General features: G+C 56.9%; 1 protein-coding gene across 1 annotated transcript in view; it reads left to right on the top strand.

Moving 5' to 3' along the window:
- MLXIPL (MLX interacting protein-like) overlaps window positions 1-11,038 on the top strand; it is a 34,552-nt gene extending 23,514 nt beyond the window's left edge. The window contains exons 4-18 of the mRNA XM_014548511.1: window positions 1,121-1,203; window positions 1,369-1,458; window positions 1,753-1,797; window positions 2,357-2,558; window positions 2,663-2,743; window positions 5,934-6,103; window positions 7,358-7,886; window positions 8,121-8,188; window positions 8,295-8,442; window positions 8,582-8,691; window positions 8,787-8,906; window positions 9,072-9,199; window positions 9,280-9,403; window positions 9,969-10,098; window positions 10,355-11,038. Of these exons, the coding sequence (XP_014403997.1) occupies window positions 1,121-1,203; window positions 1,369-1,458; window positions 1,753-1,797; window positions 2,357-2,558; window positions 2,663-2,743; window positions 5,934-6,103; window positions 7,358-7,886; window positions 8,121-8,188; window positions 8,295-8,442; window positions 8,582-8,691; window positions 8,787-8,906; window positions 9,072-9,199; window positions 9,280-9,403; window positions 9,969-10,098; window positions 10,355-10,464 (2,138 nt within the window). The 3' untranslated portion in view covers window positions 10,465-11,038. The remainder of the gene's footprint in view (window positions 1-1,120; window positions 1,204-1,368; window positions 1,459-1,752; window positions 1,798-2,356; window positions 2,559-2,662; window positions 2,744-5,933; window positions 6,104-7,357; window positions 7,887-8,120; window positions 8,189-8,294; window positions 8,443-8,581; window positions 8,692-8,786; window positions 8,907-9,071; window positions 9,200-9,279; window positions 9,404-9,968; window positions 10,099-10,354) is intronic.
- The last annotated feature ends 1,971 nt before the right edge of the window (window positions 11,039-13,009 follow it).

The following is a 13,009-nucleotide window of genomic DNA, read 5'->3' as shown; positions in this document are numbered from 1 at the left end:
AGCTGTTTGGCTTCCAGGTGGGGCATTAAGGAGACAGAAAGGCAGGAAAAGCAGTGGAACTAGTCCTGAAGGGCTTGGAAGCCACTCAGGGGTGTGGACTTTATCATGGAGGTTTAGGGAGCCCTGGAGGGGTTCAGGCCTGAACTGCACTTTAGGAAGAATTGACCTGGCTGTAGCAGGAAGTGGGATAGAGAGTGTGAGAAGAGTCAGAGAGGTCTAGGTGAGAAATGGCAACAGACCAGAGGGTTACAGTGAGAGTGGGGCGGGGCGGGGGAGAACACTGGAAGACTAGTCCATGGATTAAACAGGAACCGGGAGTCAGTGCTGGCAGTCCAGAGGAGGCACAGGCTGGAGAGGGAATGTCGCAGACATCTGAGCGTGACAGTGTTGGGACATCCTAGTGTAGGGTCCCTAGCAACTGGGGGATGGGTCTGGAGCTGGAAAGGGGCAGGATGAGCATGGTTGGGAGGTGGGCACGGGGGGCAGATGCTGAGTACAGAGGTGAAGATGAGACTGGGAGGTACAGAAGTGGAGGTGGCAAGTGACATGCTTGTTCTAGAGTTTGAAGGGAAAGCAAAGGGTTAGCTGGTCGGGTAGCACAGGGAAGGAAAAGTTTGGGAGGTAAAGGAGAACCTGGAATGTGGGGCTGGAGAGAGATCAGGATTGGAGGCAGGGAAGGGAGTGGAGGAGGTGAAAAGGGGGCTCAGGTAGGTGCCCTGAAGTGGACAAGGGGTGGTTCTCTGAGGTCACATTGGGCAGTGCCAAGGAGCCTGAGGCAAGGGCCAAGGGATCAGGGCCCTTGGCCTGCCAATCTGACCAGGATGTTCTAGAGGCCAATCTGACCAGGATGTTCTTGAGGCAGCTCCCTCCCTGTGGCCCCAGTCCCATTCAACAAGCATTCCTTTCACACCTACTGGGTTGGGTTAGTTTCACAGGGTTGCATGGAAGAGGGAGATGAGGTAGTGCTAGAGAAGAAGGCTAGAAGGCTTCCTAGAGGAGGTGACACTTAATCTGACCATCGAAGGCCAGGCAGCATCCCTAAGGGTGGCACCTGAGTCCCAGTCCTCTGGGGGTGAAAGACGAGGGAGCTGGGCACCCCTGACCTGGCCCCCTTCTTTAGACGTGGAGAGGAGGAAGAGCCCCGTGTGTGGCTTTGTGACCCCCCTGCAGGGGCCTGAGGCTGACGCGCATCGGAAACCGGAGGTAGGTGAGACTAAGGGGACCACCGCCCACCTGCCTCCTCCCCGAACCCGGCCCCTCCCTCGGGTCCCTCCCTGTACTGGGCGGGAGGGGCCGGCAGCAGGGGACCGCGTCGGGGGTGAAGTTAGTGCTACCCCTCGCACGGAGCCCCCTCCCGGTCTTCCCCAGGCTGTGGTCCTGGAAGGAAATTACTGGAAGCGGCGCATCGAGGTGGTGATGCGCGAGTACCACAAGTGGCGCATCTACTACAAGAAACGGGTCAGTGGGGACCCCGGGGGACGCGCCGGACTTTTCCCCGGCGGGTGCTGGCCACCGCTCCTCTTGGAAGAGCCCGAGGAGGCGCCCCCGCCCTCCGTTAAGACCCAGGCTGACAGCGCCCTCGTGTGGCCATAGGACCTCCTCGCGGTCTCCTTACTTCCCCGGGAGGAGGAGCTCCTGAAGGGAAGTGGGGGTCCCCTTGATTTGGTGGAGCTTCTGAGTAGAGGAGGCCTTGGCGGGGAGTGATGGAGGAGGGGCAAGGAATCCAGTGTCCACGTCTGTGTGTTCCTGCAGCTCCGTAAGTCCAGCAGGGAAGGGGACCTCCTGGCCCCAAAGCAGGTGGGTGTTCCCTGGACCCAGAGAATTTACAGCGTCCCTCCGGGCGGGCAAGGCAGTGGCGATGGGGCGGGAGGTGTGAGGGTGGAACGTGAGGGAAGACCCTAAGCATAAGGCATGGCCTCTGTCCTCTGGCTGATTAACTGAGCCCTTCGCACCTTGCAGCCGTGGTGGAAAGACCCTAAGGCTCTGGTTGACTGAGCAAGTGGTGGGGAGGCAAGGGGGAATAACGGGTCCTAAAAACTGCCCTGTGATCTCTGGCTCCTGCCAAGTAGAGGAGGCAGGAGGCGGTACCCTTATCTCCGGATCTAGCTCCTGTGGGTAGTTGTCAGAGGCCAATGGGGTGACCCTAGTCTTCCAGGCAGTGCACTGGGTCCGCCAGAGAGAGGCGAGGACGGTGCAGAGAGAGGCCGTCTGGCTGGCTGAGGACTTCATCCCCCAGGCAGGCAGGGGGTGGTGTGGAAGGGCCAGGGGAGGCAGGAGACCCCTGTGTCCGCAGCCCGGGGAGGAGGAGGAGCAGTGGAGCCCTCAGGCTGTGACTGCGGGCTCTCTGTCTCCCTAGGTGGAAGGGGGATGGCAGCCACCAGAGCGATGGTGCGAGCAGCTCTTCTCCAGCGTGGTGCCTGTGCTGCTGGGGGGCCCAGAGGAGGACCCCGGTGGGCGGCAGCTTCTGGACCTCGATTGCTTTTTGTCCGACATCTCTGACACGCTCTTCACCATGACTCAGCCCAGCCCCACACCCCTGCAGCTGCCCCCCGAGGACGGTGAGGGCCTGTGAGAATCCAGGCAGCCAAGGGAGGATGGCCGGGGACAGCTGTCCCCATTCCACCCTTCCTGCTGCTCCTGACACCACCACTGCCCCCTCCAGCCTACGTTGGCAACGCTGACATGATCCAGCCGGAGCTGACACCTCTGCAGCCCAGCCTGGACGACTTTATGGAGATCTCAGGTGGGGCAGCCCCTCCCCTGGAGTGGAAGGGCAGGGTCCGAGCAGGAGAGCCCTCGGGCCAGTTCTATGCCCCTCTGGGAGGGCAGATGGTCTGAGTGACTTCTGAGGGATTTTCCTGGTGTCCCTGTGGCTGGCCTTGGGGTGAGGCTGGTGTGGCCTTAGGTGAGAGCAGGGCCAGACCCAGTTCCTGGGTAGGGATCAGGGGACCAGGGTCATTGAAGCTTCAGACTCTGGGAGCTGCCAGGAAAGCAGTGGATGCTGGGACTCTCTCAGGGGAGAGGGGGACTGTGATTTGTTTGAATCTATTTATTTACATAATTCATTAAAAAACTATTTATTAAAGAACATTTCAAACACACAAACAGAGAGTTCAATAAATCCCCATGTAACTATCACTGATTTCAACATTTATCAAATCTTGGCCAGTCTTATTTTATCTAGCCCTCACCCACTTCTCTCCTCCTATGTTATTTTGAAGAAAATCTCAGGAATTGTATCTGGTAAAGCATTTTTTTTAAAAATATTTTATTGATTTTTTATAGAGAAGAAGGGAGAGGGACAGAGAGTTAGAAACATCGATGAGAGAGATCGATCAGCTGCCTCCTGCACGCCCCCCACTGGGGATGTGCCCGCAACCCAAGTACATGCCCTTGACCGGAATCGAACCTGGGACCCTTCAGTCCGCAGGCCGACGCTCTATCCACTGAGCCAAACCGGTTCAGCGAAGCATTTTTTTTTTTAAGTTGTATGTTTCCCTGCCTCCCCCCCTGACCCCCAGGGCCACCAGGTCACAAGAGTATGTCCTTCCAGAGATGCTCATGTCTATATATAAAAAAAAGCACACACAATAGACTCTTCTTCACATTGCTTTTCTTCACTGAGCTATAGATCTTGGAGACTGCCCCTGATATTCAGACATTGAGGGGCCTTCATAGCCATTCTAGTGATCAGGTAGACATCGGGTCTCAGCCAAGGCCTAGGGGGCAGAAAGGGGACTCCTGGGATAAAGACTTAGTTTCGGTGACCCCCTTCACTCCTTCCCCACAGGGTCCTGGGCCTATCAGTCAAGAGGTGGAGGCCCATAGGGCGGGGACTAGGGAATGAGGAACCACCCCCACCCCTGCCTCAGCCCTGGACAGGGGTGGGGGCTGAGGGGGCAGAAGTGTTGATGGCAGTGCCCTGGGAGCAGACCAGCCTGGGAGGGCAGCCGCCCTATCTGGGCACACAGACCCCTGCCACAGGTAGGAACTCAACTGCCCCCACCCCGGGAGCTGGGCAAACCCTGGGGCCAGGAAGTGACTTCTCTCAGCCTAGGGTGGCTACTGGGGTAAGGATGGGGGCAAGTATGGGTGGCCTATGGTCAGGGATGTCATGCAGAAGAGGTGGCTGTGTGGCCCCCTCTAGTGCTCTGTGCACTTGGAAGGCAAGGAGCACTGGGGTTACCGCGGCTGCCTCTGGGATTGTCCCCAGAGCTCCTCACTTGAAAGGAAACCCATGAGGGGGCTGGTGAGGGGAGGGTTCAGTGAGGGGTAAGGGGCTTGGTGAGAGGTGCTCAGAGAAGGAAAGGGAGCTTGGATGAGAGAGGGGCTCAGGGAGAGGATGGTAGGTCCGTGGAGGGAACCGAGGCTAGGGAGGGACTCGGTGGGTGGCTAGGGCAGGCAAGCAGCTTCTCTGGAGGCTGGGTGGGGACATGGCCACAATCTCAGATAAGGGGATGGTGGTGACTCAGTGATGAGTGGGCTCGCAGCTCCACGAGGCCTGCCAAGCCCTGTGGCGACAGCAGCAGCGGGGAGCAGGGGCTGCTCTGCGGCCTCAGCATCCTGGGGCCAGGCCCAGGACAAGGCTGGTCCTAGAGCCCAGGCTTGAAGGGGTGTATTGAGGAGACCTATGGGCCCTGGGGCTGGGGAATGGAGGACCAGTGACTGCTCACCCTCTGCCACCCAGTCCTTCATTAAAAGGAGGCAGCAGGACAGTAAGACTATCCCTTATGACTGTGTGGCCAAGAAAACACACACACACACACACACACACGGGCACAGGGCAGATACACACACACCAGGCACCTCACATCAGGGCAGGTACACACAGACTTACAGCTACAGACAGTGGGACAGACAGGGAGGGAGACAGATGCTGCACGAGACCACACGCTGATATGCGGAGCCAGCTGCCCTGTCACATGTGAGTCCCAGAGTCACAAGAGATGTACACGCAGGTTTGACGCCCATCAGGCTCAAGGTTTGGTGTGGTCTTCTCTGTCTCATTCCTGGGTCTCCTTTAAGGGGGCCTTCGGGGAGAGGCCTTACCAACTCCCTTGGCTGGGGGTCTGGGGCCCACCCAAGGCCAGTGGGGTCGGGTCTGACCAGACAAGGAGGCCTTGGGAGCTGGTGCTGTCTGAAAGCTGACCAGGGTCAGAGAAAGGTGCCCGGAAGGGAGCGGGTGGGCAGGCGGCACCCATGCCCGGGATGTGGTTAGGCCGCAGGCAGCTGCTTCCCAAAACCAGAATAGCCTGGGGCTTACACAATCGGCACCTCAAACAATCTGGCTGCCCCCCACCCCCAGCTCTTCCCGGGTTTCCAGGACCCCTCACTCCAGCCCCCTCTCTGAGCCAATCCTCTGACCCCTGCTATCACCCCCTTAGCTCTTTCACCCCACTCCTGGAGTCTACTATTGAGGTTCCATTTGTTGACCTTCCAGCAAATCTTGTCCCAGACACACTGACCTCCTGACCCCTCTTACCCCTAACTCACCTCTTGAACTTGAGTCACTGTGGGGCTCCTCCCTTGGACCTCGCCCCTTCCCCTCCCTGTCATACTCTATTACCCTCCCCCACCTCAAGTTCCCCAGCAGGGCTGGTAACTGGAGCAGACAAAGGGAGGGCCCAGCCCCGGGGATGGGAAAGGGGGCCAAGTGTGGGGCTTGGCTGGAGGGCTACTTCTGGGGTCCTGCTCACAAGCCTACCAGTCCCCTGCTGTCTCCCACTCAGGCCCATCCCACCCGAGCCTATGTTGCTGCTTCCCCTGAGTGAGACAGAAACTCTCCCAGTTTCACAATCTCCTGTGGAAGCCCCCCCTTCCCCCCTGCCCCAGCCCAGCCTGGGGACAGGGCACGAGGCCCGCTCTCCTCCCACAGCTTCCAGCTGCCAGGGCCTTAGCCCTAACTGCTGCCACCCTGTGTGTCTGAATTACAGATTTCTTCACCAACTACCGCCCCTCTCAGACAGCCACGCCTTCAAACTTCCTGGAGCCCCCCAGCTTCAGTCCCATGGCGGACTCCCTTTTCAGCAGTGGGATCCTGGGCTCAGAGGTGCCCCCCGCCTCCTCGGGCATGACCCACCTCTCAGGGCATAACCACCAGCAGGTGAGTTCAACCCACCCCACCCAGCCCTACCTCGCTCACCTGCCCATGTCCAGGAGGCATTCTGGGTACTTTCTGAGCGCCCAGTCCTGTGCTTGTTTGGTCCACTGGGTGAGACTGGAGGGGAGAAAGATCCTGGGAGGGTACAGTTCAGCTGGAGAGGGAAGATCCTCAGGAAGCAGAACTGACAAGATGGCTGGGGGGAGTCGGGCTGAGGGCAGGAGGAGCATGGAGCAGGCACCACCAGGGCCGGCTTGCTGTGCAAGGCTTCTAGGAGGACAGGGAGTTCTGGGCCTTAGTGTACAGTTCGGGTTTGGACAGGAGAGACCAGGAGAGGGCAAGTCAGATGGGAGGAGAAGCTCAAACGAGTGCATGGAGGCCGAAAACTGAACATGTGTGTTTAGGAAACAGTGACTACCATTTCGGCTCAAGAACTCCCAGACCCAATTTGAATGTTGTCTCCCTGCTGCTTGGTTAGATGCCTTTCCCTCCATCATCAGACTTTTCAGGCACTGTTGTAGTTATTATTGAGGGGTCTCTCTCCTGGACTAGACAGTGAGCGCCTTGCTGGAAGAGCTATGTTTTGCTCACCTCTGCATCTTCCATACCTACCACTGTTCAAGCACATGAACAGCACTGGGTAAATGATTGCCCGATGATTGAGCAAGTGAGTGAATGAATAAGAGTATGGATGGATGGGTGTGTTGGAAAATGGATAGATGGGGCTCGATACTTAAATGAGTTGGTGTATATATAGGTAGGTGAGTGGTTGGTTGGATGGATGGAGGAATTCATAGATAAAAGAATAGTTTGGTGGATCAGTGAATGGGCTAGTGGGTGGATAATTGGCTAGTCAATGTATGGTGGATGAATGAAGGAAGCATAGATGGTTGGATGGATTGGTGAATAGGTTAGTACCTGGTGGGCTGGTGAATAGACCGATGAACTAGCTCATAGGTGAGAGAATAAATAGGTAGGTGGATGGATGGATGGAAGAATGGATGCATAAATTATTTGGTGAATGAATGAAAGGTCAGGAAGACTGATGCTCTTTCTCATGCCTAATTTATGCATAAATGTGTTCCACTCTCTACCCTCATTAGATTATAATTTCCCTGCTGTGTGGGTTAAAGGGCAGGGATCATTTCTCTTATCTCTCCCAGTGCCCAGTCCAGAGCTCAGCCAGGGCAGGAGGCTGCCTGGGTGGCTATAAAGGCCAGCTTTCTCCCCTGCTCTCTGTCTGTTCCCCCCAACCAGGCTCGGAGCAGCTGCCCTGGCTCCCTGGACTCCAGTGTCTTCCTGAGCTCTGACTTCCTCCTTTCTGAAGACCCCAAGCCTAAACTCCCTCCCTGTCCCACACCCCCACCCCTCCTCCAATACCCTGCCCCTGCCAAAGGGCCTGGCCTGGAGCCCTGTCCCCTACCCCTCTTCCCTTCCATGGCTCCGCCCCCTGCTATGCTGCAAGAAGAGCCTCTCTTCTCTCCCAGATTCTCCTTCCCAACAATCCCCCCTGCGTCAGGAGTGTCCCCTCTGCCTGCTCCCACAACCTTCTCACCTACCCCACAGTCTGGCACAGGCCCTGCCCCCACCCACTTCCCCATGGACCTTCTATCCTCGGGGTGTCCAGAACCCCCCTTTGGGCCTCACTTCACAATGCCCCAAGGTGTGCAGCCCAGAGGCAAGCCCCCTACCCCATCCCCTAGGGAGCGGAAGCCCAGCCCTCGGACCTTGGCCCCTGCCATTGCTGGGGGCAACAATTCCTGCCTCACACAGCTCCTCACAGCAGGTGAGATAGAAGGGGCAGGGTTGACAGAGGGTGAGACAGGAACCAAATGTGGAAGGGGGGAGCCTATGGGTGCAGAAGGTAAAGGTTAAGGGGCAGACTCAGCTGGGGGGGACAGGGTGGTGAGGAATTAAGGACATGAACCCTGAACCCGAAAGGGGTGTGGGCTATTTGGAGTGGAGGGATGGGGTCTTAGGAGATAACCTGAGAGAACCCTCACAGTCTGCTTGTACACAGCCAAGCCTGAGCAAGCCCTGGAGCCACCTCTTGTATCCAACACCCTCCTGCGGCCCCCAAAATCCCGGGTAAGATGGCAGACTCAGGAGTGGAGGGGAGCCTCAGAGCTTCACCCCAGCTCTCCATTTTTCTCCACCTGAGAGCTTCACCCCAACTCTCCACCCTTCTCTTCAGGAGACGGTCCCTGAATTCCCCTGCACCTTCTTTCCCCCGACTCCGGCCCCCACACCACCCCGGCCATCTCTGGGCCCGGCCACACTGGCCCCTCCCAGGCCCCTGATTGTCCCCAAAGTAGAGCGGCTGTCACCCCCAGCACCCAGCGGTAAAGAGGGGTTGCAGGGATTGGAGGGAGGGGAAGGAAGAAGGGGGGACTATATCTGGGGCCAGGACAAGAGGGACAGGTCAATGGGACCTGCTCCCCTGTGTTGGTCTGTCTGTGGGTCTGTCTGTCTCTGCCACAGGTGGTGAGAGGCGGCTGTCTGGGGAGCTTAACTCCATGCCGGGCCCAGGGACTATGAGTGTCCGAGTCTCTCCGCCTCAGCCCATTCTAAGCCGGGGTCGTCCAGACAAGGTGCACTATCCCCTCACCCTAAGCTCTCTTTGCTACCCCTACGCCCTCCCACACTCCTTCCTAGGCTCACCCCACTTTCTGTCCCCCGACCCAAGACTGAAAACCGACGCATCACACACATATCTGCGGAGCAGAAGCGGCGCTTCAATATCAAGTTGGGGTTTGACACCCTGCATGGGCTGGTGAGCACGCTGAGCACCCAGCCCAGCCTCAAGGTGAGCCCCCAACCTAGGATGGTACCCCCAGAGCCACAGGGTTCTTCATGAACCCCCTACATAAGACCAAATCTCAGGACCCTCCAGATACCCGGTTGCCTCCTCCCGCCTCCCCAGTGCCTGAGTGGGTCCCAGCACCTGACCCCACACTGGTGATGCCCACAGGTGAGCAAAGCAACGACACTGCAGAAGACGGCCGAGTACATCACCATGCTGCAGCAGGAGCGGGCGGCCTTGCAGGAGGAGGCCCAGCAGCTACGGGACCAGATTGAGGAGCTCAATGCTGCCATTAAGTAGGCAGAAACCTGCAGGTGCTGGGACAAGGGGGGCCAGTTACCTGAATCTCAACCTCTGACCCTCTCCATGCCCCCAGCCTATGCCAGCAGCAGCTGCCAGCCACTGGGGTGCCCATCACACACCAGCGTTTCGACCAGATGCGAGACATGTTTGATGACTATGTCCGGGCCCGCACACTGCACAACTGGAAGTTCTGGGTAGTATCCTCACTGGGCCAGCGGCAGGGTGAGTGCTGCAGCCAGACCAGGTTGTGCCTGGCTGCAGGCTCAGCTTCAGAGGCCAGGCAGGGTCTCAGAGCTGCTTCCAGGGGAAGAGATTCCAGGCCTTGGCATCTTGGCCGGCAGGATTGCCCAGTGATGGGCTGGGACCAGAGGGAGGAGCCCCTGGGTGGGGGGACCACAGCCCTGCCTACAGAAAGTTCCAAGGGAAGTTTGGGGGAATCTAAACTCTGAGTGGCATGAGCGGGGTGGACCCTAGGAAAGACATGGAATTGCTTACCCCCTCACCTAATCAAGCTCTTGACGGAGCCAGGGCAGGAAGCCTAGGAATGTGGGCTAGTCCAGCCCAGAAGGGCCATGGCGGAGCTGAGGCAGTCAGCTGGGCAGGCCTTGGCAGGATGAGAGGGTGGCTGCCGTGGGGGTCCTTGGGGTTCAAGGCTTCACGGTCACCAGGCCTTTCCCCTGGTTTGGGCCGGATGTCAGGGCTACATGTCAAGTGGGTGAGGATACTGGCTGGACAACAGGCCTGTTCCTTGACCTGGGCCAGTTCAGCATCCTCATCCGGCCTCTGTTTGAGTCCTTCAACGGGATGGTGTCCACGGCAAGCTTGCAGAGCCTCCGTCAGACCTCGTTGGCCTGGCTGGACCAGTACTGCTCCCTGCCTGCTCTCCGGCCAAGTACGTGAGCCACCTACCTGCCCAGTGGAATGTCCAGGCCTCAGGGCAGAGGATTCCACTCTGCTCAGACCCCAGGTGCAGCCTGCCTTCAAAATAGCCTAGGGTTTTGGTTATCCCACCATGCTTTCTGGCTGGTTCCCCAGCTACCAAGACACTACAGACAGTCTTGCCAACCAGCATCTCCCCCTACCCCATTGCCTTCAGCATCCAAGGGTGGGGCCCTGACCACAGGAGGCGTCTCTCTCTCTCTTCCCAGCTGTCCTGAACTCTCTCCGCCAGCTGAGCACATCTACCAGTATCCTGACGGACCCAGGCTGTATACCTGAGCAAGCCACACGGGCAGTCACAGAGGGCAGACCGTTATAGTGCTGACCAGACCCTGCCATTCACTCAGCTGCCATGGGGACTACTTTCCCTGGACGTGGGCTCCAGACACAACTCCTGGGCACTCCCTTCCTGCCCCAGGCCCTGCTTGTCCCCTTTCCTGAGAGTTAAGCAGGACCTTAGCCTCTTCCCACCTCCTGGAAGTCAGAAAACACTGAGTTCCAGTGTCTGCTCTGCCAGTGACTACACTGTGACCTAGGGGACTCATACTCCATCTGTGGACCTCCATTTTCCAGTCTGCAAAATGGGGGTGAGGAAGCTTCAACCAGATGATGATCCCAAGGCCTGAGCAGCTGTGACATTTGGGGCCTAAACTGGCAACTCAAGGAACTTAAAGGAGAAAATGGGAAGATCCTATTCCTCTGTCACTCCCACCTGCTCCCCAACAGGTAGAGCACATGCCTCTGCTTCTGAGCAGAGAAGCAGAAAAGGGGGTTCTCTCTGTTCCTTCACTGGTAACCTGGGGGCGCTGCAGGATAGCATCCCTGGGTGGATGAAGCCTAGAAGTTCTGGTATCAGAAGAGCACACAGCAGGGCGGGTGGCCAAGCCAAGCCTAGAAGTTCTGGTATCAGAAAGCAGGGCAGCAGGGCGGGTGGCCAAGCCAAGGCAGGCATTGTGTGTGTGTGTGTGTGTGTGTGTGTGTGTGTGTGTGTGTACGTGTTTTGTAGAGCATTCTTGACCAATAAAAACAAACTGTCAGGGATGGTCAGCGTATCTTGCTCTGGAATGGAGAGTCGGTTGGCAGTGGGAGGTGGCTTCTGAGCTGGAGAGCCACTAGAGGTGGGACAAGATTCCATACTAACTTCTGAACAGGCTTCCTCTGACTGCCAAGTTGAGAACAGGCCACCATGGGGCGATGGTGAAAGTAAGGCAGCCGGATTTAGGCTGTGGCTGTCATCCAGGCGGGAGAGGACCCTCATCTTGGAAATCCTCCCTCCATGGCCAGGAGTGGGTTCACAGAGGCTCACTACTTTCCAAGTTGGAAGAGGGCAGAGCTGGGATCCAGGAGTGGAAGTGACAGGGCCACCCATCAGAACCATCCAGGAGGAGAAATATGCTGCTGCAGAGAGCAGTGTTGTCCCCACTGTGCAAGATGTGCACACTGACCGGGTGGCCGCTTGGCTGGGATGTCTTTCAAGGAACTGATACTTCAGATGGGAGTTGGGGTAAAAGACCCCACTTCATTGATCCTTTCATTGATCCATTGAACAAATATTCCCTGAGGGCTTGCTGTGAAGCAGGCGATGTCGTGGCTCTCGGGATTCTGTTCACTGCTGTACTCCTCTCATGGAGCTGACCATTCAGGCCTGGCAAGTTTGAATCCTCTCACATCTCAGAACTTCTGGAGGCATTTGCCGGATATAAACAGTCTTCCGTGGGCTTTGCCCTTCTCATTCATATAGAATAATAACAATAACTGCATAGCTATGCAGTGTTTACTACATGCCAAGCTATTCTAAGGGCTTTATCCCTACTCAATCCCTACCATACCTACCTCTATAGGCCTGTTGTGAGGATTTGAGAGTAAATATAAGCCCTGGTCAAGTACCGGGTAGCTCAGTTGGTTAGAGCGTCATCCCAATACACCAAGGTTGCAGGTTCAATCCCCAGTCAGGGCACATATAAGAATCAACCAATGACTGCATAAATAAGTGGAATAACAAATTAATCTCTCTCTCTCTCTCTCTCTCTCTCTCTCTCTCTCTCTCCCCCCCCCACCCCTCCCTCTCAGAGCAATTTTTAAAAATATATATAAAGCACAACAGTGCCTGGCAAAGAACACTACATAAGAGTTATCATAATATCCCCATTTCACAGATGAAAACTTGAGGCACGGAGAGGTTAACTAGCCCCAGGTTGCATGCTTAATGAGGTGCCCACTCAGACTGTCTGACTCATCTCTGCCTTTAGACACTTCTCTTTACTGTGCAGTGACAGGTGCACACAAACTTAAAGTGCTATTTGCTGCTGCAGGCCACGACTTGAAGCGACTCTTTGAAAGGTGACATCCTGGCAGTTTGTGCTCTGCTGTTTTTCACCCACTCATAACCCACCAGGAAGATGCTCACAAGACATCCCCTTGGCTCTGTGTCCTTCTCTAGGTGCCACCTTCCCGTGAGGGAGCTGTCTTGCTCTCCCTCTCCTTCTCCCCTCCCACTTACCCCCAGTGCCTGCCTTTGGGCTCCTCCTCCCACCTTCCAGCCTAGCCAAACCCCAGGACTGATTCTTTCACCGAGGTCCCGTGACTCCTTCATTGCCAAATCCAACAACCACTTTGCATGCTCTTGTCTTTCCCCAGCCCTCAGACCATCTTCTTCAACCACTCTCCTTTCGAATCCCAAATTCCTGGCAGGCTTTCCTTCCTCCTTCCTGACCGTGCCTTCCTGCTGTGGGAGCCCCCTCCTCCACCAGTCCCTTTCCCTGGCCTGCTTCCCTCTCACTATGGCAAGTCCCAGGCAATCCCATCCCCTCCACCTCTCTCCTGAGGACCTACTCTGTGTCTGTCTTGCTGGGCCCCCAGAGCGA

Source organism: Myotis brandtii, unplaced genomic scaffold (genome assembly GCF_000412655.1).
Source record: "Myotis brandtii unplaced genomic scaffold, ASM41265v1 scaffold510, whole genome shotgun sequence".
Classification (NCBI taxonomy): Eukaryota; Metazoa; Chordata; class Mammalia; order Chiroptera; family Vespertilionidae; genus Myotis; species Myotis brandtii.
The sequence above is the reverse complement of the archived record's forward strand: the minus strand, read 5'-3'. Positions and strand labels throughout refer to the sequence as shown.